The sequence below is a fragment of the Macrotis lagotis genome, chromosome 1 (genome assembly GCF_037893015.1).
Source record: "Macrotis lagotis isolate mMagLag1 chromosome 1, bilby.v1.9.chrom.fasta, whole genome shotgun sequence".
Taxonomy (NCBI): domain Eukaryota; kingdom Metazoa; phylum Chordata; class Mammalia; order Peramelemorphia; family Peramelidae; genus Macrotis; species Macrotis lagotis.
Window position 1 is genome coordinate 396,296,419 of NC_133658.1, and position 25,444 is coordinate 396,321,862.

The window sequence follows — 25,444 nt, forward strand, 5'->3', positions numbered from 1 at the left end:
ACGTCAGCGCCGCGTGCGTGCGTGTGGGGGCGGGGCGCGCAGCCCCGGGTCTCTGTGACGCCCATCATCAGCCTGGAGACTTCCTTAGCGGGCGCCTGCCACCCCCTTCCCTTAGGAAGCATCTGCCAGCCTCTGTAATGCAGACAGCAGCAGCACCGCCTCTTGGCTTATGTGAAGACCAAACACCACACTGTAGAGCACTCTACATCTGTTCAGCCCCCGCGGCTTACCGATGAACAGCGGCGCCAACAAGCCAGTTAGGGCAAAGGCCAGGGTCTCTAGTCAGATACGTATGTGGCCCCTGGACCTAGGAGGTATCCCAAGAGAAAGCGAGGCTGGTGACTTGGCACAGCCCTCCATCACTTAAAACCAGTTCACTTGCCCGTCGTGGCATCATCTCCCTAATGTCATGGTCCACTTTGGGAATGAAGGACAAACAGCTTAAGAGACTCAGTTTCTCTTTCTGAAAACTAGGAGTCAGCCCTAGAATATGATCTCTTAGGACTTAGCCATCTCTTACCTGTGATGAGTCTATGATTCCCTGATTGTTTTTCTGATAACTTCTAATTCTTGTCACCCAAGCCAGATTCTACTTCCTAGCTTCTGCTTTAGAAATCTTAAACACAAGGTTCAACTCTGATTTTAGGCTCTTAAGTATCTGGTGAGTTATAGGGAAGAGGCATTACATTTGTTGTTACAAAACTCCAGAGCACCTGTTCAGAGTGGAAATAATAGGCAGACAATTTGGGTTATCATAAAGAAAAATTGAACCATTAGAACAGTCCAAAAATAGGAGGGGCCTTTCACTTAGTAAGTTGCCCATCATTTGAGACCTTCAGTGATGAGATCTTTTCCACCTCTTCTTTTTTGGGTAGTTCTTTAATTATTGAATTAGATGAAACTGGATTAAATGACATTTACTCTAGAGGATGTGGAGAGAGAACTCTTCACTCATGCGTATGGATTATTACAGTGGATGGGAACCTTAGAGATCATCTGGATCAGCTTTTTCATTTTAAAGATGAGGAATCTGAGACTCAAAGATATATAATCATATAAGGTGTTAGGCAGAGTGGAGACTTAAAAGATTGCAGTCCTAGCTAATTAATTTATGTCTTTATACCAAATGACCTTTGAGTTGGTTTCCAGATGAGTCTGATTCTATAGTTCACATTTAGCTGTTTATGCCTGTAGAATTTAATTTTGTACCTTTGCTTTATTTTCCTGGTGTAGGAATGTCAATTTCTGGGAAGTAAACTATACTTTTACATACCTACCTTAATTTTTTTTGTTACAGAACTTTGCTTTGGTGATGATAGGGGAGTGCAGGTTACAGAGGGAAGTTTGATAAATTGTACAGGAAACAGACAGGAAAATCACATCTATTCCAAAATCTGGTTTGACATCTAACTTCCCTCTACTGAAATTGAAGATATCGATTTAGAATCACAGTTGTTTTCTATTCTCTCAGGGACTTTTTGAATTACTTTTCCCTCTTTAATAATGAAGAAAAAGAAATTACTAAAGTATATGTATATTTATACTTATTAATGACTTGTGAAAAAGGTTTTTTAAAGTGTTTACCCAGAAAGTTATTTATAATTTTAAATGAAAAAATCTTGATTTTTTTGTTCTTGGTATATTTTATTAGGAGATGTTCTAATCATGTCTGAAAATGATGGTGTAAAGAATATGGCAACAGTAAAAGAAATTTCTAGTTTTGAGAGTGAAAGCAGTGGGACAAACAAACAACCTCATTATGCTGACCCTAGTGCCAAGCAAGAGTCTGTACCAGATTCTATTGCCCCTACTCGTAAAAGACCTGAAACAAAACCTCCCAGTGAACCTGTGACTTCAGAAGTTCTCCCTGATGAAGGACTGACATCTGTAGGCAAGGTAGAGTGCTGTTTTTAATATGAAGATAAAAATCTGAAAAAGACTATATAAGCACTATTTAATATCTTCTAGCACTTAAGAAATCTTGCATAAAGTACAAAAATTAAATGGTTAATGTTATTACTTCTTAAAGGATTTTCCCTTATGTACTCATTTATGAAAGGCAATATGATATACAGTATTTATTAGTCACTATTGGGGGGTAGTAAGGTGATGCAGTGGATAGAGTACCGACCCAGAAGTCATAGAGGACCTTAGTTCAAATCCAGCCTCAGACATTTAATAATTGCCCGACTGTATGACCTTGGGTAAGTCACTTAACCCCATTGTTTTAAGTAAAATTTAAAAAATAATAAAAGCTACTATTTAGAATCAGAATTACTAGACCTGAGTTTTAGTATCAGCTTCTTTACTTATAAACTCTGTGAACTTGAGCAAACCACTACACATTTCTAAGTTTTATTTGCCATCCTTAAAGTGGGAGAAATAATATAAATTATATTATTGTTAAGTCACTTAATCACTATTTCCTTCAGTTTCCTCATTTGTAAAATAGGAATAACAAGCACTTATATCCTAGGGTTGTTGTGAGGATCAAATGAGATAATAATTGTAAAACGATTAGCACAGTATTGTTATATAGATATTGTTATTGTTATTATTTCAGGGAATTTGGTTGATCAAATAATAATATACATAAAGTAATTTGGATATGTCATATCATTTGTTCATTAGGCATTGTTTTAATCAAATTATACTTGCTTTGCTATTAAGAGACCCCTGATATTTGTATACTCTGAAAGATAATGCAAAAAAAAAATAGAAGGCATTCGTATTCACATTTGTGTTTTCTCTCTTGTTTTTGTTTCTTTCCTACATGTTTGAAAAAAAATAGGATCCTGTTTCTAAAGAAGAACCCCAAACAGGTTGGGGATACTGGGGAAACTGGGGCAAGTCATTGCTTTCTTCTGCTTCAGCGACTGTAGCCACTGTAGGTAAGTTCTGAAGTAATTTTTTTTAACTGTTGCTTGAGTTTTGTGCAAACATCCTTATAATTTCTGTGCCTCTAGCTTTGTAGAAAAAATTTCATTATATGAAGAAATATACAGAATATTAGAAAATGATTGTGATATAAAAGTAAAGAGTTCAGTGAAATATTTTTTAAAAGAAGAAAACTTGGGCACATTAGGTAGTTAACTTCTTAGTTGGTCAATAGATTTCAAATTGTAATATAGGAATTACTAAATTTTTACCAGTAGTCTGAGATCTAATAATTTCTAGTATCCTAAAGTGACTTCTTTCTTTTTTCTTTCTTTTTTTATTAAATAATTTATTTTGAGTTTTACAATTTTTCCTCTAATCTTACTTCCCTCCCCCCACCCCCCACAGAAAGCAGTTTGTCAGTCTTTACATTGTTTCCATGTTGTACATTGATCCAAATTGAATGTGATGAGAGAGAAATCATATCCTTCAGGAAGAAACAAAGTATAAGAGATAACAAGATCAGACAATAAGATATCAATTTTTTTTCTAAATTAAAAGAAATAGTCCTTGGAGTTTGTTCAAACTCCACAGTTCTTTTTCTGGATAAGATGGTATTCTCCATTGCAGACAGCCCTAAATTGTCCCTGATTGTTGTACTGATGGAATGAGCGAGTCCATCAAGGTTGATTGTTGCCCCCATGTTACTGTTAGGGTGTACAGTGTTTTTCTGGTTCGGCTCCCTGAATTCCCATCCCTCCTGGTTTCTAATAGAACAATAGTGTTCCATGATATACATATACCACAGTTTGCTAAGCCATTCCCCAATTGAAGGACATTTAATTGATTTCCAATTCTTTGCCACCACAAACAGGGCTGCTATGAATATTTTTGTACAAGTGATGTTTTTACCCTTTTCCATCATCTCTTCAGGGTATAGACCCAGTAGTGGTATTGCTGGATAAAGGGTATGCACATTTTTTTTTTTTCCTTTTGGGAGGAGTTCCAAATTTCTCTCCAGAAAGGCTGTGTGAATTCACAACTCCATCAACAATGTTATAGTGCCCCAGATTTCCCACAACCCTTCCAACAATTATCATTATCCTTTCTGGTCACATTGACCAGAAAATTACTTTTTTCTAATAAAAGAATTAAGTTTTACAAGAGGTAAGCCAGGTAACCTGGAATAGCATATATTCAACTTGCCCTACCTATTGTATTGATTTTTAAAATCTGAATTGTTCATTTAGAATTTAGGTTTACTTTGCTATTTATTTATGTAGTTTTGGTGGCTATGATGACTTAAATGTAATAGAGGTGTCATTTTTCTCTCATTTAGGGCTAGGCATTTCAAATGTCATTGAGAAAGCAGAGACTTCCCTTGGCATCCCTAGTCCCACCGAAATTTCATCTGAAGCTCAAAATGCAGGTCAGTATACTGAAGTTTTAGAAACTTTCTTTTAGAAACTTTCTTAGAAAACTTGAAGTTATCATTGATTTAGCAAATAGCTTATTGCAACAGGAATTAATGCACTATCATAGTGGTAGATTATATTTTTATTGTGTTAATTTTTGGTATGTTTCGAGTATAATGTGGTTGGTTCCAAAAAGACTCTTTTTCTGAGAAGATATTTTATATTGTATTTACATAATTTAATATAATGATATTAATTGGAATACCTCTAGAAGAGGTGGCCATAGAGAAATGTCTGGAACCTGTATCACATGACACTTTGTTGAAGGAGCTGGAGTTATTTAGTCTAGATTAGCATGATTGATAAATTTGAATATTTTTATGTCATGTGGAAGAAGAATTATATTTGTTTTGCATAAGGGCAGTATAATTGATGGTTGAAAGCTATGGAGATGGAGCTTTTAGATCTATTAGAGAAAAACTTAATAATTATTAGAGTTGCTCAAAAGAATAATTGTCCAGGTGGTTTGTGGATAGAGTATTAGCTTTGGAGTCAGGAATACCCAAGTTTAGGGTATTTCATTATCTTTTCAATTTCATTATCTTTTTTTTTTAAGGTTTTTGCAAGGCAGTGGGGTTAAATGGCTTGCCCAAGCCACACAGATAGGGAATTATTAAGTGTCTGAGGCTGGATTTGAACTGAGGTACTCCTGACTCCAGGACTGGTGCTCTATCCACTGGACCACCTAGCCACCCCTGAAGTTCATTATCTTAGAAATATTGATAGCATCTACATCACAGAGTTGATTGTGAGAATCAAATGAGATAATACAGTATCTTGAAAGTCCTAGTCTCATTCTTAAGCTTAGTTTGAAACTACACTGATCCTTTTAAAATCTTAAAGCTTAAAACTTCACTGGGACTTTTGGGACACCATAAATATAAAGTAGCTGCTTTCCAGATAGTACATTCTACTTCATTAGATGCATTCTAACAGAAATTGGATAATTACTCCTTGGGCATATTACAGAAGAAATTCATTCTTCATGCAGATTCATTCTTCTTGAATTATATACCTTTTGGAGGTTACTTTTCACTGTATATTTCTGCCTTACTCACTGAGGTTATACAGAGTTTTTAGGATGAAATTTCAAGCTCAACGTATGTTCCAAAAGAGAATATATTATTTTTTCCCAAAATACAACCTTCTTTTGAACTTCCCTATTACTGTCAAGGGCATCATCACTCATCCACTTACCCATGTTTTTAATCTCTTTCATTTTCAGTCACATTGCATAGTAAGTTACCAAACTGTGTAATTTCTCCCTTTGTAACATTTCTTGCATATCCTTCCACCAACAACTACCATTTTAGTTCGAGTGATTATTAGTTCTTGCCTGACTTATTACAATTGCCTTATAATTGTACTTCCTGCTTCATCTCTCTCTCCACTCCAATTCATCTTTAGACTCAGTTCCCCAATTTTTTTTTTCTTAAATGTAGGTCTGACCATGTCACCTCCTCTACTTGCTCCCTCTTCCCTCAAGGATCAAATGCAAATTCCTCTCTTTGTCTTCTAAAGCCCTTCACCATAGCCCCTTTTTACCTTTCAGTTATTTTTTTTAACACATTAACCCTCTCATTATACTTTTTAGTCCAACTCTACTGGCCTATCTGTTCCTAATGATCTCTCCGTCTCTGGGCATTTTACTCTTAACTCTCTTCTGTGCCTGGAATGTACTCTCTTCTCACTTACTCCTTTTTAGATCCCTGGCTCCCTTTAAGATTTAGATCAGTTGGCACCTCCAGCAGAAGGCTTTTCCTCATTCCTCTCCTTCTCCAAAGCTACCTTCTATCTATTCTATACTTAGTTTATTTGGACAGATTTATGGTTTTATTGTCTTTTCCATTTGAATTTGAGATCAAGAATTGTTTTTACCCCCTTTTTTTAATCCCCAGAACTTTACATAGTAAATAAATCAATTTGCTTGTGATTGAGTGAATGAGGTTGCTCTTATAAAGCTTTCTATCTAGTTAGTAATACATAAAGTGGAAAAAAATACTGAACTTGGAATTGGAATACCTGGGTTCAGTTCAGTAAAATTTCATTAAATATCTATTATGTTCTGGGTTCAAGTCTTTCTTCTGCCACATCCTAGTTGTGTGATCTAGGGCAAATCAGTATTATGCTCTGAATTTCATTTTTATTATCTGTAAAGTTAGATGGTTAAACTTGATAACTGCTAAAAGACCTTTAAAAAAGGTTTTTGATATTTATGCAGTTTCATTTTATGCAACATTTTTCTCCTTATAAAATATAGGAGAGAGTAATGTCAAAACAAGGAACATCAATAAAGAGGATGATAATACTTCACCAATGGGCACAGCTCTTGGTGTATTCTCAACTATTTCTACAGCAGTACAGAGTACGGTGAGTATGAAAGTGTGTGCTTCCTTCATCCTTCATATAAGATGTAATGTTAAGTAGAAGAAAAGGGATGGACTTGTCTAGGAAATCTAGGCTTTATGCCAAGTTCTAATGCTTACCAGCTTAATCTTTCTGAACCTACTTTGTTCATCTGTGTAAATTGGGATAATAATGATTGTGCTAACTCCTACATAGAGTTACTGTAAGGATAAAGATTTGTAAAGATTAAAGCATTATTAAAATGTCAGTTATTATTTTGAAAACTCTAGCATTTTTTTTTAGGTTTTTTTTTTTTGCAAGGCAAATGGAGTTAAGTGGCTTGCCCAAGGCCACACAGCTAGGTAATTATTAAGTGTCTGAGACCGGATTTGAACCCAGGTACTCCTGACTCCAGGGCCAGTGCTTTATCCACTGCTCCACCTAGCCGCCCCTAAACTCTAGCATTTTCACCTTTTTGTTCTTTTTTTTTTTGGCAAAGCAGTGATATTGAGTGAGTTCCAGTGTCTGAGGTCTTCTGACTCCAGGTTCTACTGTGCCAACTAGCTGCCCCCATTTTACCTTTTTGTTTTAAAACTATGGTTAATCATACTATTTATGTTTATGACATTCTACACTATAGATTATATGTTATGACTTAATTTAAGTCTGGGTTAAAAACATCTCTAAGAAAAAGTTGTTCTTTTGTTTACTCTTAAAGAAGAATATTTTATTAATGTAAAAAAACATTTGTACAAAATGAAAGTAAAAAAAAGAAAAAGAAAAAGTTGTGATAGAGATGGCCAGAAATAGTGTGAAGGCAAGAAATTTAACATTTTTAATGTTTGGAGTTTTTAAAATTTGTAAGTAGACCTTATTTCTTAAAAACATCATTCACATGTAACAAGTTATAAAGCTTTATATGCTTTTCAACCAGTAATTTTTTGAGGAACATAACATATAAGGATAACCTAAAAGAAATAGAAATAGGGAAATAGAAAAAGAAGATATCTATATATATGTTCATAGCAATGACATTCATAATGGTGAGAATTGAAAATAATTTAGATATTTGATAGGGATAATTATAGACACATATTTATAGTCCTCATAACAACCCCATATGATAAGTCGATAAAGTATTATCCTTTTTTCACAGATAAGAAAACAGATTCTAGAAAGCTGACCTAGAAAGATTATATAATCCTTGTAAATGACAGTCCTCTTGAACTTAAACCTTGCACATGTGTGAGACTTTTTCCTATTATATAATATTTTGTATATTACCACAAACTCACTTTTGATTACAGTTCAATATTCTTGATAAGTGGTCTATGTCAATATGTTAGAAGTGTTTCTTTAAGCAGCTCTTTTTGTGAAAGCAAAGACCTAGACATTGAGGGGAAGCTCATCCTTTGGGGAATGGTGAAACAAGTTGTAGATTATGATTGTGAGGGGAATACTACTGTGCTATAAGAAATGATAAACTGGTTGATTTTAGAAAAACATAGAAAATCTTGTATGAAATAATGAAAAGTAAAGTGAGCAGAGCCAAAAGAACATTGTAAATAGTAAAAGCAATATTGTTTAGAGAATGCTGTTCAGTCTGTGAATAACCAAATTATTCTGAATACTGTACTCAGCTCAACCATAAGGACTTTTAAAGGAAGCTGCTTTCCACCTCCAGAGAAAGAAGTGATAAGTAGAGATATGGATAATATCTTCTTACACATATATTTATAAATCTGTCTCAAATGGTGATCTTCTTGGTTTGCAGTAGGGAAGGAAGGAGACAATTTAGAACTTAAAATATAACAAAAAAGATAAAAGAAAAAAGTTGTTTGTCTTTACCATGTTGCTGGCATTGTGTAAATTGTTTCTATCACTTCATTCAGCATGTTTCTCTGACACCATCTTTTCTTAATTTTTTCCAATGCAATAGTATTTCATCATATTTAAATACTTGTTTATACATTTTCTAATTAATATTCTCTTCCCCACCCCTATCCCACCATTCTCATTCTTTGCTACCTCAAAAGAACTTTAATTTTTTTGTACTTTTAGAGTTTATTTGCTTAGACCTCTGAATCTACCTTCATCCTTCCCTCTTTTTCTTTCTTATTTTCAGAAAAATTTTAGAAAAACATTTCCAGAAATATTTCTATACTAAACTCTATGTGTGTATGTGTGTGTCTGTCTCTCTTTCTCTTTATGAGCCTGTGTGTGTGTGTGTATTATACCTTCTTTTAATCAGGTCAGATGAAAATGGGGTTGAATTTTAAGCTCTTCCCCAATTCCCTCTTTTTAATAAATATCTACTTGTGCATCCTAATTATGTGAGAGATAATCCTCCATATATATTCTTCTTCCCCCCTCTTTCCATGATTTTTTTTTTTTAGTTTTTTGCAAGGCAAATGGGATTAAGTGGCTTGCCCAAGGCCACACAGCCAGGTAATTAAGTGTCTGAGGCCAGATTTTAACTCAGGTACTCCTGACTCCAAAGCCGGTGCTCTATCCACTGCACCACCCAGCCACCCCTATTATTTTCTTAAGATCATTGAGATATATCAGAACCACTCCTAGGCCTATTTTAATTAGACTCTCTCTGGGATTCCTGATGAAGAGAGTTCAGAGGACAAATGTATCATCTCCCCCTTATTGAATGTAAGCAGTTTTCTTTGCTTAGTCCATTATAATTTTTTTCATGTTAACTTTTTTATGATTCTCTTTATTCCTTTGTTTGAAATTCATTTTCTATGCAGCTGTTTTCTTTTCATTAGAAATGCCCTCTGTAGGGGTGGCTAGGTGTGCAGTGGATAAAGCACCAGCCCTGGAGTCAGGAGAACCTGAGTTCAAATGTAACCTCAGACACTTAATAATTACCTAGCTGTGTGGCCTTGGGCAAGCCACTTAACCCCATTTGCCTTGCAAAATCCTTAAAAAAAAAGAAAGAAAGAAAGAAAGAAATAAATGCCTTCTGTTTCAATAAAGAATCATTTTGTGTCTCATATATTCAGTATTGCTATGAAGAGTTATTATTGGCCATTAGTCCATATCCTTTGCCTCCTGGAATATTTAGTTTAAGTATTTTTTTGGGGGGGGGTGGCTACTAAATCTTGTGTGATCCTGACTTTGGGTCTTCAGTAAAAGCTCTTGCGTTTTTTTTTTTACCTGCTTGAAGTACTTTTTCTTTGACCTGGAAATTGGATTTTGATGATGTTTCTAGGAATTTATATTTTCAGGTTTCTTTTAGAAAGTGACTGGCAAATTCTTTGTATTTCCATTTTGCTCTCTGATTCTAAGATTTGGGCAATTTTCTTTTAGACTTCTTGAAAGAGATAAGCTTCTTTTTTGGATATAGTATTCAGGTAGTTTATTGATTCTTGATTGATCCTTGATCAGTTTTTCAGGCCAATTATCTTTTCTGTGATACTTTAATTTTTTTCCTATTTTCCCAATATTTTGATTTTATTTTAATATTTTTTATCTCATAGTCATTGCCTTCTATCTAATGCATTCAAATTGAACAAAGTTTTGTACCTCTTGTGTCAAACTATTAATTTTGTTTCTATTTCTTTTCCAGTTTTTTCAAGTGTCTTTATTTTATTCATTAAATTTTTTTTTAACTCTTATAAATTCTTACTTCATCTACTCCAGGAATTCTAGTTGAGTTTGTACTCAGGCTGTGTTTTTATCTATTTATTTACTTATAGATGTTCTGGACTCATTCTTTTCTTCACTATTTGTGTCTTACACATCTCTGCCTCTGTAATAAATTTTTATATTGGTTTTGTTTTTAATTTTCAAGGCTCATCATTCCAGGCTACTTCCTGAGTTAAGATTCTGTTAGAATTGGATTCTGCCACACTTCTGGATTTGGTCCTATAGCTGCTTCCTTGGCTGTTTGTTGTTACAGGATCTCAGATATAGCTCAGACTAGGGACCTTCAGGCTTTCATTGTTCCCAGGGTGGTCTGATTCAGGGTAAAATCTGATTGCTACCCCCCTGTCTGAGGTCTGCACATTCTCAACTTGATTTTTGGTCAGAGCAGTAGTAGACTACTGACAGACTTAGCTATCATCAGTCAGCTAGGGAGTTCTGTTGGTTTAGAGAGACAGAACTGCAGTGACCCATTTTTCTGGGGTTCCTTGTCCTCAGCAAGCCAAGCTTGATGCTAGAATTGAGATCCCTTTTACTCCTGGGGTCTGAGCCATATCACTATTCCTGTTGGCTTTTTTTTTTTTTTTTTTTGGTTTTTGCAAGGCAATGTGGGATTGCTGTTGGCATCTTAACTTCCTTCTTTCTCACTACACTGTACAGGGCCATGTTACTCAAGAACATCACTTGTATGTTTACATTCCTTTCTCTATTTGCCTTGGATCTGAGGCTCAGAACTGGAAAGTGGGCAATAAATCTGTCTATTGGTACTTGTCTCAGGACGTGGAGTGAGTTTGCTCTGGTGTGACTCTGGAGCCTCCTTTTGCCTGATGTACTACTTCTCCCCTGGATACTGCAGTGCTCCACGTACCTTGGAATATTACTGTTCCTACCCAGTCCCTACTGATCTATTGTTAGTAGACCTCTCACTGTCTCCCACCCTGTTTGGATACAAAACCTACTATTGCACTTTTTGGATTTCTCAGAGAATTTAGTCTGGTATATTTTCTAGATTTTGGGGAGGAGTTTTGTGGATAGAAACTTGGCTGCACTGTTTCTTGCTGCGCCATTATTTTGACCTAACTACCCATATAATTGCTTTTTTTTTTAAGAAACATGGGTAAGAATAATTCTTTAAGATATCCATACTTGGGGTGTAGTACAGATTTTGTTTTGGAAAACTCTGTTACATACCAGCTTTTTTGTTAGCTTATTAGCTTTGAGTTTTGGCCATATCATGCCTCCCTTCCTCCCATCATTCCCTGAAACTCATTTTCTTCATCTCTTCTTTGTAGTACTTAGTAGGAAGATTGTGAGCAAGGTACTGTGAATAATAAATGCATTGTAGAAATTTGAGCTGGTTTTTTCATGGTTATCATCATTATATTGATTTTAGCATTTAAATAAGTCTTGTAAAAGAATCATGACATCATTACTTGATGTAGATAGATTTTGTTTGCATTTATACAATTAGTAGATACATATTCATTTTCCTAATGCCATACTGAGATTTGTACTTTTTTTTTTTTCCAGGGAAAGAGTGTTATTAGTGGAGGTTTAGATGCTTTGGAATTCATTGGTAAAAAGACAATGGATGTGATAGCTGAAGGTGATCCTGGATTTAAAAGAACCAAGGGCTTAATGAACCGAAATTCTACTTTATCTCAGGTACCATATCTTCTTAACTGCCATGTTTTCTCTTCCCACTATGATCCATATTGGTGCCTATGACAAGAATCTTAAGTTCTTTCTATATTTTCTTTTTTTTTTGACATGTTTTCCATAGCTGTTTCTCCAGAACACCAAAACAGTTGCAATCTTTAGTACTTGAAAAATATTTCTGATTTCATTAGTGTGGATACTCTTAGCACTGATTCATGTAATTCATGTAAAGTGCTCACTTTCTAATAACAAATGAATTTATTCTTAATATACTAGTGAATAAAATAGAAAAATGAGCTAGTGATAATTTATGTTTTTATGATGCTTTAACTGGTGGTATTCATATAGTACACTTAATATTCATGTGACCTTGGGCAAGTCACTTAACCTCTCTAGGCACTTCATCTATAAAATGTAGAGATTGGACTAGATGACCTGTTAAGGTCCCTTCCAACTCTAAATCTAAGATTCTATTTCCTATTGGGGGAGGGAAGATGGAGTTAGACTAGATAAATTATGAGGTCTCTTACATTGCTCAGGTTTTGCGAGAGGCAAAAGATAAGGAAGAATTGAGGACAGCCAATGAGGTTACCATGGATACTGACAAGAAAGCTCATTATGGATTACTCTTTGATGAATTTCAAGGTCTTTCACATCTAGAAGCTTTGGAGATGCTTTCACGAGAGAGTGAATTGAAGGTAACATGATAGTTTGATTATTGTACCTTCCAAAGTCTGGTAACTCACTCCTTAAATGAAGTCTATTTGAAGCCCGGGGGGGGGGGGATTAGATAGTATAAACTGAAAAATAATTATACAAATTACTTTGATACTCCAATGACTTTTTTTTAGAATACTCTATGACTTTTTCTGTGTGATGTACCTTCTATCAATGCAAATTGCAACACCTCCATACTCTATGGACAGTCCAACTTACCCATAATAAGGAAGAAAGAAAAAAAGAATTGTTGGGACCTATAGAAAATGTTACGATCACTCTTGACTCTTACTGTGGGAGTGGCAGGACTAAGGCAGTTTGAATAAAAGTCAGGCAAAGCTTGACTAGAAATTGCTACATTCAGGTTTTGGATTTGTCAAGTTTTGAAAGAACATGTAGCTTTTGTTTGAAGAGAGATCACACTGGTAAGCCAGTCTTCAAGTAGGATGAGAAGGCATTTCAAGGATGGAGGCTCTAGATTCCTTTCGTTATGTCAGTAAGTAACAGCCACTTACTAGATGCCAGACACTGTGTTAAACATTTGAGATACAAAAGATCAAAAACAGTTTTTGCCCTTAGGAAACTCAATCCAATGGGGAGAGGAAGCATGCACACATCTATGTATGAACAAGATATATATAGATATGATCACAGAGAAGAAGGTATAAGTATTAAAGGGAACTGAGAAAGGCTTTCTTGTGCAAAACAGAATTTTTGCTTAGGCTTAAAAGAAGCCAAGAATCAGAGGCAAGAAGGAAGAAAATTCCACTCTTGAAGGACAACCATTGAAAATGTGCAGAACAACATTTGAACCTTATACTTGAAATAAGAAAGTAAATTGTTGTCTCTTACTAGCTTGGGGAATAGTTCTACTGTTAATTTTTCCTATACCTTGATCTGCTGTTTCCATAAAATGAACTGTTTTGTTTGTAATTAATTGACTTGATATTATTTCATATGTATGTTTAAAACAGTCATTAGGCACTAACAATTTTCTAGACATCTCTGATGTAGGTTATAATTTGGATTTACCACATATTTGGATTTATTGCATATAATCTAATACTGATAAACAAATGTTTATATATGTTATTTATATGAAGGAACCAATTAACTTCCATCCCTAAACTACTATTATTGACCAAAGTGCTATTACTGTTACTGTAAAGTTGATCTTTAATCCCTTAATCTGTAAAATGGTTATATAATACTTTCCTTATCAGCAAAATTTTCTTATCGGTAAGGACTTCACTGGAATTCTTTATCTACTTTCAATTACTTTTATATTCGTGTGTATTTTATGAATATCTTGTTTGTAACCAGGTAAAATCCCTCACTAACTCTCTGTCTGGTGAAGAATTAGAGAATCTAAAACTGGATTTGGAGCAACTCAAAGAAGCTTTTTCATTAGCAGAGTTCAGTGATGAAGAGGAAGATGAAAAAAAGGGTAATGTGTAAATTCACTTATTATTTGATACTTAAGTATAATTACCATGAGAGAATCAGGACTCAGAATTCTAAAGCACTGAAGTTTCTCTCATCTACTCTAGGTTAAGTATTCTCTCTGATCCCTACAAAGAAACTATATTTCCTGCTGTTGTTTAGCAAGTTGACATTCTGGTTTATCAGTCAGTCTTTGATGAGTTTAGTTAATATCATTCAACTCTTCAGCTCTGATATGAACTGATTAAATTAAGTTTGTGAAAATTCAGACCTTGAAACTAATATTATCAGAGTTCCATGGATGACCATTCTGAAGTGCATACATTATTTCCCTTTGCACTTTCCTATGAATTTTTGTTGTTGCTTAAAGTTATAGATAGGATGTCAGAACACAATACTAACTGACTGTTCAGATTATATTTTATTGATTGTACTTTTGGTAGGGTTGTTGTGGGATCAGGATCTGGATCCTAGCTTTGCATATTCAGGGTCTTAATATTATCGCTCTTTGCACTAAACTCTACTGCCTCTTGCTTTAGACAGGCTTCTTGTAAACATGTCGTATTCAACTTAATAAGCATTTTAAAAACATCTACTTGTTGTATAACAGTGTACTACATTCTTACATTTTATTTTACCACCACAAAAATTTGAGGTTTGTAGATCCTTTTTCAGAGACTCTGTTGTCACTTCTTACTCAGATTCTGGTGAACTAAAATATGGTAAATTGAAGTAACTAAAAGATCTCGGCTACACATAAAGTATATTCAACTCTATTTTAGCTACCTAGAGGTTTTTCTGTGAAGTTCTTGGTGCCTGATAAGTGAACTCAAGATGATTGTGTTGCTGTATATAAAAATATATAAATATATAAAAAATATAAATATATAAAAATATATGATCATAATTGATGTGATTAGAAAGCAGTTATTTTGAATACAAATTTACAAGAGGTTCATTATTATTGAGGTAGCTTGTGGGAATTAATGAAGATTTATTTTTAAATGGTTGGGTAGGGTACACCTAAATCTGATTTGTTTCCTAAATTTAGTAACTTCGTTGATATTAACCACACTGTGATAATCCCCAGTTTTTTATAAACTTCATTTCAGTTATCGGTATAGGATGCCATTAGCAATATATGTTTTATCTAGCCAACATTTACCCTTGCATAAGTAATCAGAAACTGTAATCTTTAAACACTCTTCAAGGTGATTAAAAGGAATTTTCTAAACAGATGTGCTGGATTTGTATCTCTAATTAGCTCTCTTTCCTGTCTACCAGCAATCAGGTGTCTGAAAGGGTAGATCTGGGATTTTTGTGATAAACTTCAATTGAAAATTCCATTGTGATGTTTATGGACCCCTCCCCTACAAAATATTTATCATGTGAGTGGGGGTAGAGAAATAACACTGAGGTCTTGGGGACCACAGGCCACACTATTTTTTTAGGCTTCAGCTTCCATTAACTTCCTCAATCCCATTCCCTAATCCTTGATATCAGGGAAAACAATGCAGTGTCATGAAAGAAACCAGGACTTGGATTATATAAATCATACATTTAAAGGTAGAAGTTACTTTTCAAGGTTATCTAGTCCATTTGTATATGCAGAGGTGCATGGTCCTGCAGATTACCAGCAGCATATGTGGGATTTGGATGTAGGTCCTCTTAATTTAAAATTCAACACTTTACCATTTTACCTCTTATGATTTCCTTTCTTTGCTCCAAAATTTCTCTCTATATTAGTTTTTCCATGTCCCTTGAAACAGCATCATAGGTTTTGCCAATATATTTCAAACCTTAAAGTGTCCCATGACCAAATTAGTCTGGGAAACACTGGAGTAGACTGATAGTACTAAAGGAGATCAAAGAAGGACTTTGAAAGATAAATGACTTTTGTATGGGCAGAGAGGAATATGCTCTTCAGGTGACTTTTTTCTGTTTTGCAATTCTGTTTTGTAATTCTTGGTGTGGTCCTTTGTGGTGGTTCTGATTACATATTAGAGTTTGCAAAGCTTTGGAGGGAGCACATTCTCCATTTATAGGAGTAGTGACTGTACAATGCCCTCTAGGCTTCACACACTTTGCATATCTTGGGCAAGCTGTATGCTACTTATTGCTGACTTTGCTCTTTATAGTGTGTTCTTTGTCATTGATTATCTTTCAGAAGATGAAGATTTCACCACAGAGATAACAGGGCTGTTTTCCCAGCTGCATGTTTCTGCCAGACCCGACAAACTGACCAAAGTGAGTCACTTCATCCTGGCAATTATTTTTTCTAAGTCTGAGTAGGACAGACATACAAAGATTTTGGATAGATAATTCTAAACTCCTGGTGTACATATCACAAAGATTAAAAGTTTATTCTTTTATTTTGTTTCCACTCTTATAGATACCATAATATTTTTCTTTTTATTCTCCCACTGCTTAGCATAGTGCACCAAATATAGTGGCCACTTAATAAATGTGGGTTTGTTATCCTTATTATTTCTTCTGTTACTTCACATTTATGTAATGCTTTTTTTTCACCACAATCCTATAAAGTAGCCAATCCAGTGTTAAGGAGATAGGGATTTCACCTGTTATTTCATTGGCATAGCAACTCTCAGATGAACAAATTATCTTTACCAATTCAGGTCAGTCTCTTCTCTGCAGCATCTGACTTACAGAGTTAACTGCAAGGTTATATGATTTGCCCAAGGTTGCATTTCTAGTATATGTCTGAGATAAGATTCATACTATGCTCTTTCAGTCTCAAAGGCCAGTTCTTTGTTCACACTATCTCTTTGATAGTCCAAGTATTATTATTTTCATTCAAAAGCATATTTACTTAAAAAACCCCACCAAGACATTTAAAATTAAAATGAAGCTAGCATTCCAAGCATCCAATCCTTGAGCCACCTTCTCAAATATATAGCAAGAGCTGCTTTCAGTAAGTTGTTTTTTGCTGGTTATTAATAATCAGCATTAGGACTAGATTCTGCCTAATCAAAGGACCTAGAAGGCATTCTAGAGTAACACATTTCTCTAAAAAAAGTAGGAGCCTTTATCAGTGGAAAGAGCACTGGAGTGGGAAGCATCATTTTTAGGGGAACTTAGATTTATGTCCTTGCTCTGCTATTTATAAGTAAAATGATTGGATAATTTGTATGACCTCTGGTAGATTTCTTTGCCTCTGTGAAACTCAGTTTTTATCTATAAAATGAAGATGATTGAATACTTCTTTGAGGTTGCTTTCTCAGCTATAAAATAAATTTATATGTGGCAGCTAGGTGGTACAGTGGAGAGAGCACTGATCTTGGTGTCAGGAGGACCTGAGTTCGAATGTGGTTTCAGACTCTTCAAACTAGCTGTGTTGACCTTGGGCAAGTCACTTAACCCTGATTGTCTTGCATCCAGGGCCATTGCTAACCATCCTGATTCATATCTGACCACTGGACCCAGATGGCTCTGGAGGAAAAAGTGAGACTGATGATTCAGCACAGCACCCCTTCACTAAAATCCAATTCATGTGCTTGTCATGGCATCACCTCCCTGATGTCATGGATTTCTTTGAGAATGAAGGACAACATTATAAATTAAATATAATAATCTACATCTTCTGTCTTTGAGAAATGTAAGGATCGAAGGAGATAATATGTATGAAAAAAACTTTGAAAAGTATAGATCTTTGAAGATATACTCCTGCAATTTTTGCTTCTGGAATTGAGCTCTGGAGTTCTGAACTGCAATGAGCTAAAAAGCCCATCAGGTGTCTACACTAAGTCCAACAGCAAAAATGATAAGTCCTGGGTATAGGGAGCCATCAGCCTGCCTAAGGAAGGAGAACCAGCCTATGATTCAAAGCAGAGACTGTTCAGGCTCCTGTGATGAGCAGTGGGTTCAGGTCTGGGAGTGGCCACATATACTTCTAGCCCAGGTGAATGAAATAGTCTCCAAAGAAAAGGAGAAAAAGGAAAGTATAGAGCAACATGCAATTGTCAGGGATTATTATAGTAGAGGCAGTGTGGAGTAATGCTTAGAGAACTAAATTTAGAGGCAACACACTTGAGTTCAAATCCTCTTTCAGATACATACTTGTCATGTGATACTGGGCAAATCACTTAACCTTTCCCAGCATCAGTTTCTTCATCTGTAAAGTAGCCATGATGGTAATGGTGATGATGATGATGATGATGATGATGATACCTACCTTACAGGGTAAGAATAAATGAGGTTATATAGATAAAGTGCTTCATAAACCTTAAGTTGCTATATAAATGTTAGCTTTTATTGCTATTATTATTACTATACACAACATGTCTAAAGTGCAGAAGACTGGACTTGAACTGGAATTAGGATGGTCTACTTATGACCTGTTCTGAATGTGGGAAGGTCACTTCTTTGGGTCTCTTATCTTGTCATCTGTAATCTGAGGTTGATAATACCCAGTAATATCTACTCCAAAGAATGATTGGAAAGCATAAATGAGATGAAAATGCTTTGAAAACTTTGGATTGCTATATAAATAATTTTTTTTTGTTGAATGGTAGCACTACAGTAGATAGAACATTAGACTGAGAGTCAGGAAGACCTGAGTTTGGATTCCAACATAGATATTTACTATCTATGTGACCTTAGGCATGTCATATATGTTTAACTTCTCATCTCAAAAATGGGGATAATGAGAGCACTTACCTCATAGAATTGTTGTGAGGTTCAAATGAAGTAACATATGCCAAGTGTTTTGCAAACTAAAGCCCTGTATAAATGGGCTTGTCTTCCTCATCATCATCATTGTTGGCTTAATAGCAAGGTCTTATCTAATTGTTGGTTTTTAGAGTTAATAGCTAAGGAGCCTGCCTTTGTAGTTTTAGGTTTTGGAGGTCCTTTAATCTGAATTCAGAGTTAATAATAATAATAATGATAATAATAATAATACAGAAGGCATATTTTTATTGTACTTAACACATAACTAAATAGTTTATGACAGGAGTCCTCAAACTATAGTATGTTCAATATGGCAGACAGTCCAGTTCTCTTTGGCACTTGGACATCTGTGGTCTGTCCTTGTAAGAACCATCATAGTCCACAGGAGCCACAGGTAGGTCAGGCTTCTTTACACCCTCCTTATATTTTATGATAGTTTTGTTCTCTTTTCAAAAGGTTAGAAAAAGAACTCAGGAACTGGGCACAACTTTTTTTTTAGGTTTTTTCAAGGCAGATGGGGTTAAGTGGCTTACCCAAGGCCACACAGCTAGGTAATTATTAAGTGTCTGAGACTGGATTTGAACCCAGGTACTCCTGACTCCAAGGCCGGTGCTTTATCTACTACATCACCTAGCTGCCCCTGGGCACAACAACTTATTGTTTCATTAAACTGTTTTGGAAACAACAGAATAGGATGAAGATGGAACCAGAAGGTCTGGGTTTGAGATCAGGCACTGACACTCCCTTAGCCTCCAAAGAGTGGGGATGACAATGTATTAACTCAGTACTTCATTTTGTGAGTAAAGTACTTAAGGTAAACAGTGATGCATTTTTAAAAGGGAACTCTTTGTTGTTGTTCTTTTGAGAAATTAAGTTTTAAGATTTATTCTGTCTTCACAGTATTTCTTTTCTCCATCCACCTTCTTTCCATTCAGCATAACTCTACTTCAGCTTGGTGGCCCAGGAGATAAGCAAAATCTGAATTTATATCCTCAGAGACTTGGACAATTAATCCCTGGAATCTATGTTTACTTCCATTTCCAATTCTATAAAATGGAGATAACATTAGCACCTACCTCCCACAGTTGTGTGGAGGATCAAAGGAAAGTCATTACAAAGCACTTAGCACTGTGACTACCACATAGAAAGCGCTACATAAACATTATTACTATCATCATCATCACCATTCATTTCCTGCTTTCATCCCCCCATGCCTAGGCTATTTCAGGAACCTTCTCCCTGTACTCTCTTCCTCAAGTCTCTCCCCACTCCATTCCATCCTCACTCAGCTGTTATCATTATTTTTCTAAAGCATAAGAGTCTGATTGTACTCTGTTCTCTACCTCCCTCTATCCTCTTTGCTCAGTGAAGTCTATTGATTCCCTATTACAGTACCACAGGATCAAATGTAAACTCCTCTGTGTGTCTTTTAAAACTTTTCATCATCTCTCCCCTTCCTCCATTTCCAGCTTTCTTTTACATTATTCCCCTCTTTGATCTCTTCATACAACTGCACAAACTTATTTACAGTTAGACAGACATAGTGCTCCATCTTCTACCTCCATTGGGCCTTTGCACTGGAATGCCCTGCCACCTTATTCATGCCTTTTATTTTTCCTGACTTCCTTTAAGACTTGGCTCAAATCCTAGCTTCTGCAGGAATACTTTCCCAGTGCCCTCAGTTGTTAATGTCCACATGTGATCTTTTTCATTAGAATGTATGCTTCTTGAGGACTAGGACTAGTTTTGGCATTTTTTTGTTTCCTCAGTGCTTGGTATAGTACCTGACCCAAGGCCAATATTCAAAAAATGCTTGTTGACTAACTGATAAAAGTACTTGTGGACTTTTATCAGGTGGAGGGACCTTTTAAACTGGAAACCTTTCTATTTCAGTGAAATGACATGTGCAGTTCCTGTCTCTAAACTTAGTACTAATTGTTCTTATGTACAGATTATACAAGAGGTCATATATTTATATAATACATAGAACATTAGAGAAATGTTATAAAAACTGGTGTCAAGACTGCTATTTAACTTCCTGTGGGACCTTATGCAAATCACTTCACATTCCTGTGTTTTAGTTTCCTCATTTATGAGAGATTAGGCTAGATAATTTGGACTAGAAAAACTCTAAGGTCATTCAAATTTTAGGATTTAGAAGGAATTTCTCTTCAATTGTCAATAACAGACAATACTATGCTAAGCCACCAGGTGGCATTAATATTATGAGAAAGTTGATAATCATTTGTCTTGCTTCAGGTTTTTTGACCACAGTTTTTATTGCAAGGTGGTGACTTTATGCCAGTGCATATTGCCTATAAAAACATGTTATAGACATGGTGTGGATTTTCTTTGTGGCTTTATATAATCATTTAGAACTGAAAGAGGAACATCAGAGATCATTGAATTTAACCCCTTTGTTTTATGCATATCAGTTTGTTCCTTTCCTGGGGTAGCAAACTTAATTACTCAAGGCCTTATTGGTTTGATGAGCATTTATCTTTTGTTTTTTAATATGTATTTAGGCAAGAAATACCATTCATGAGTGGATAAGAATGTCTAACTCCAAACCTTTAACAGAGGGAGGAGAAGAAGAAGAAGAAGAAGAAGAAGAAGAAGAAGAAGAAGAAGAAGAAGAAGAAGAAAAAGAAGAAAGAAAGCAGGTAGAGCTGGAGAATTCAGAGCAAGAAGATAAAAAAACAATTGAGGTAAATAATAAGGCAGAAAAGAACCCATTTCATATATGTTTGAAATGTAAGTGGTACTGTACTCAGCTTTGCATTCAGAAGTAGCAATTTACTTTGTTTATTAGTTATGTGACTTTGGTGAATGTCATCAGATAAGAAATGAAGGTTTTAGCCTAACTTCTTCTCTTGACCTCTTCCATATTATATTTTAAGATTCTTTTCTGCTCAGGCATCCTGTTGTTTTCTGTCCAGTTGTCTATTGGGTTTCAGGATGTTGGATATCAAATTGTTCACCGTAGGGTAAAAAAGATAGATGATGTTTTTTGGAAAAAATTACCTACTTATGGAAAATCAAAGGTTTTCTTTGTCTCCCAGAATATTCATGCATTTGCCATCCAAAGTCTGGCAGAGCTGACAGCCTACTCCATTGAAATGTTCCATAAAACAGCAGCATTGATTCTACATGGTCAAAGAGAGGAAATAACTGCTCTAAAGAGAAGCAAAACCCTTTCCCAGTAAGTATAATGAATATTCTTTGTAAAATCAAGTCTATTATCAAGTGTGAATCATTATCAGTCATTAGTTCTTCCTTAGCTCCTTCCTACAACTTGAAATACATATTCTGTTCACACCTACTCTGATTATTTGAATTAAACTTAATTTGGGGCTCATTTAATAGGTAAATTTGTTTCTTTGTGTGAAGCCACAATCCAGGATAGAGTCATTCCAAAAGTAAAGGACAAATGAAGATCTGTAATTACTTTGTGCTGGCAAAGTTTGCTCTATTCAAGATATTTCTCTGACAATATAATTATTTTTACAAAGTATGCAAAAATACTATAAAAATCCAAATTCCAAGAAGTAAAGCTATTTAAAAATAAAAAAGTGTGAGTTTATTTAGGCACAAGATAAAAAGTGACTAGTTGTTAAAAAATAATTATGAAGATATTTATGTATTCATTGGAATATCTCCTAAGTAAGTCATTGTACTGCTGCTCTCCTCTACCAGAGACCTTTCTTGATGTAGTTCATCACAGTGTGGAGGGGGCCATCCCCAGTCATCCTGATCTATATCTTGCTAATGGACCCATTATGTCCCTGGAGGAGAGAGTGAAGCTGGTGACTTTGCATAGCCCTGTCTCACTTAAATCCATTTCACTTGTATGTTATGACATCTCCTTCTTGATGTCACGATCCTCTTCAAGAATGGACAAAGGGCGGCTAGGTGGCACAGTGGACAGAGCACTGGCCCTGGACTCAGGAGTATCTGAGTTCAAATCTGACCTCAGACACTTAATAAATACCTGGCTGTGTGACCTTCAGCAAGTCACTTAACCCATTTGCCTTGCAAAAAAACCTAAAAAAAAAGAATGAAGGACAAAAAATAACATAGTGTGGATGTGATTCTGGACTTTCAGTGCTATGTCAGTGAATTGGAAATGGGCTCATTGGTGAATCAAGGACTAGTCTAGCTGATTAGGTGTAGAGGATCCCAGAATTATTCCAGTGGGCTTTCAAGTGTTAAATTTCTTTTAGATACTACTCTAGTAGGTAGGATCTATGTCCATGGAAGGAGTATCAGCATTGCTAAAGTCATAGATCATTTGAAAGTCAGATAATTTATTACAGTACTTCTGACCTCTGGAACAACTTGAGCTACATGACTAAAGTTGGCTAAAGGAGCTCAGTCATTGGCCAGTCTAGCTGCCTACCATGCTAGAAAAGAGTCCTTAGCAGAGAGAGCCAGACTTCCTTCTCATAGTTCTTTTCCCCACAGTGTGGCATCAGTCAGTCAATAAACAGGTATTAAAATGCCTCTTAATTGCCAGGAACTTTGTTAAGCACCGAGTGTCATTGGTCCATGTTTATGAAAACCTTATTGCCAAAAGGATTTAGATGTGGTACTTAAGTATGATTTTTTGGTTTCTTTTTGTTAATGTGTTCCAAGATTCCACTAGTGCATAAAGCTGCACAGTTCCATTAAATTAATTTCAATATAATTCAATTAAACAGACATACTTATCTGCCTACTTTGTGCAGAGCACTTTACTTAGGTACTGGGGAAAAAAAGTTAAGGAAAGGCACACTTTGTTTCATGTACCATACATTCTAATAGGAGAGTATGATTCCATCCATTAGTTAGTCAATCAGCAAGCCTTTGTTAAACTCTGAACAGGTTGCCAGACTCTGCAGGGTGATGGGAATTTAAATACAAACAGATTAAACTTTCAGGGAGCTTATAGTTCTACAAAGGAAAACAACATGTATAAGTATGTTCATAAACTACTTTGACATCTAAAACCTTTTATAGCCTGTCTTCAACTTATCTTCTCAGTTTGATTCCACATTACTTCCCTTCTGTCACATGATGTTCCTGTCAGCCTGGCTAACGTACTCTTCCATGTACATGGTATTCCATCTCCTTCCTCAGTGCCTTTTCATAGCCTGTCCCCCATGCCTAGCTTGTTCTTCCTTCTCTTCTTTGCCTTGGAGAATTCCTAGTCTCCTTCAAATCACAATTCAGGTGCTAATCTCCTGTGGGAAGTCTTTCTTGATCCCTTTTGATGTTTGTCCTCCCTTAATCGCTTCAGTGAAATTACTTTGTATTTCTTCATATATTTATCTGTGAGCATACTATTCCTCAACAGAATGTAAATTCTTTGGGAGCAGGGATTGCTTTATTTTGTCTTTGTGTTGCCACCATCCAGGACAATTCCTATCACATAGTAGGAACTTAATAAATGCTTTCATCCATTGAGTAAATATTGATCAGCTTGAACCTGTGATTTGGTCAACTGGAACCTGTCATGTTAGGGAATATATAGGGTACAACTTGAACAAAGGCATGAAGATGTGAGAGTTACAGACCAATTTGGTGCTTGTGGAAGAAAAGTTGTTTAGTTTGATTGAAATATATTTTGTGGAGAAAATTAATATAAAATAAGCCTGGAAAGGTAGAGTGGTGTTGAATTTCAGTGAACCTTGAATACAAGGCAAAGGAATCTGAACTCAGTAGGCAATAGGGAGTCACTAAAAGTGTTTTTTTAGTAGAGTGATACCACTAAATCTATGCATAAGAAAGATATTTTTAAAAGTGTTTTGAATTGAGAAGGGGTTAGAGGCATGAAACCTAAGTCAAGGCAGTTAGTTGGTCATGAGGGCCTATGGCCTATACTAGAGTGCTGCCTAGGAATAGAGATAGATGGGAAAGATTTGCAGTTACCAACAAGACTTAAGTAACTGATTTTTAATATGAGAGGTAAAGGGAACAAAGAGGCAAAAATAAAGCTGAGATTTTGAATACTAGAAATTGAATGAAGTGGTATTAGGATCAGAAATGGTGAAATCATAAAGAGGGAGCAGATTTCAGGGTAAAAAGAAGATAAATTTTAGAAGATCATTTGAGTTTAAGCTGCAAAGAGTCAGACATGTGGATAACTGGAGATTGTGGGTGCAGTCTCAGAAGAGAAATCAGACCTGGAAATTTGAAAAGTGAAAGCATTGGACCCAGAAAACTTTTTTTTTCTTTTTGCATTTTATTTGTTTTTCCAATTATATACAATAGTAGTATCTCACCTATCATTTTTTGCAAGCTTTTGAATTTTACATTTTCCTCCCCTTCCCTCCCTCCCATAAGGCAGTCTGATAGTCTTTACATTGTTTCCATGCTATACATTGATGCAAATTGAATGTGTTATAAGAGTAAACATGAGAAAGCATAAACCCCAACCCCTCCCCGCCCAAGAAGATAAGAAACCTCAAGAATAAAGAGGGAAAAAAATGTACTTCAATCTGTGTTCACATTCCACTGCCTCTTATCTCTGGGGTGAGTTGCTTTCTTTATCATAAGTCCACCAGAGAAGTTGCTTCAATATTTTTTCCCACAGTTGCTAT

General features: G+C 35.5%; 1 protein-coding gene across 7 annotated transcripts in view; it reads left to right on the forward strand.

The window, feature by feature from the left end:
* Positions 1-25,444, forward strand: part of FAM114A2 (family with sequence similarity 114 member A2) — a 33,906-nt gene that overhangs the window by 262 nt on the left and 8,200 nt on the right. For 2 of the 7 annotated variants that reach the window (XM_074212555.1, XM_074212561.1), the window contains exons 1-11: positions 47-314; positions 1,652-1,896; positions 2,792-2,891; positions 4,217-4,306; positions 6,613-6,722; positions 11,886-12,020; positions 12,554-12,712; positions 14,055-14,178; positions 16,342-16,421; positions 21,389-21,571; positions 21,926-22,065. In XM_074212555.1, the coding sequence (XP_074068656.1) occupies positions 233-314; positions 1,652-1,896; positions 2,792-2,891; positions 4,217-4,306; positions 6,613-6,722; positions 11,886-12,020; positions 12,554-12,712; positions 14,055-14,178; positions 16,342-16,421; positions 21,389-21,571; positions 21,926-22,065 (1,448 nt within the window). In that variant the 5' untranslated portion in view covers positions 47-232. The other 5 variants (XM_074212557.1, XM_074212558.1, XM_074212556.1 and 2 more) reach the window with 4 other exon arrangements.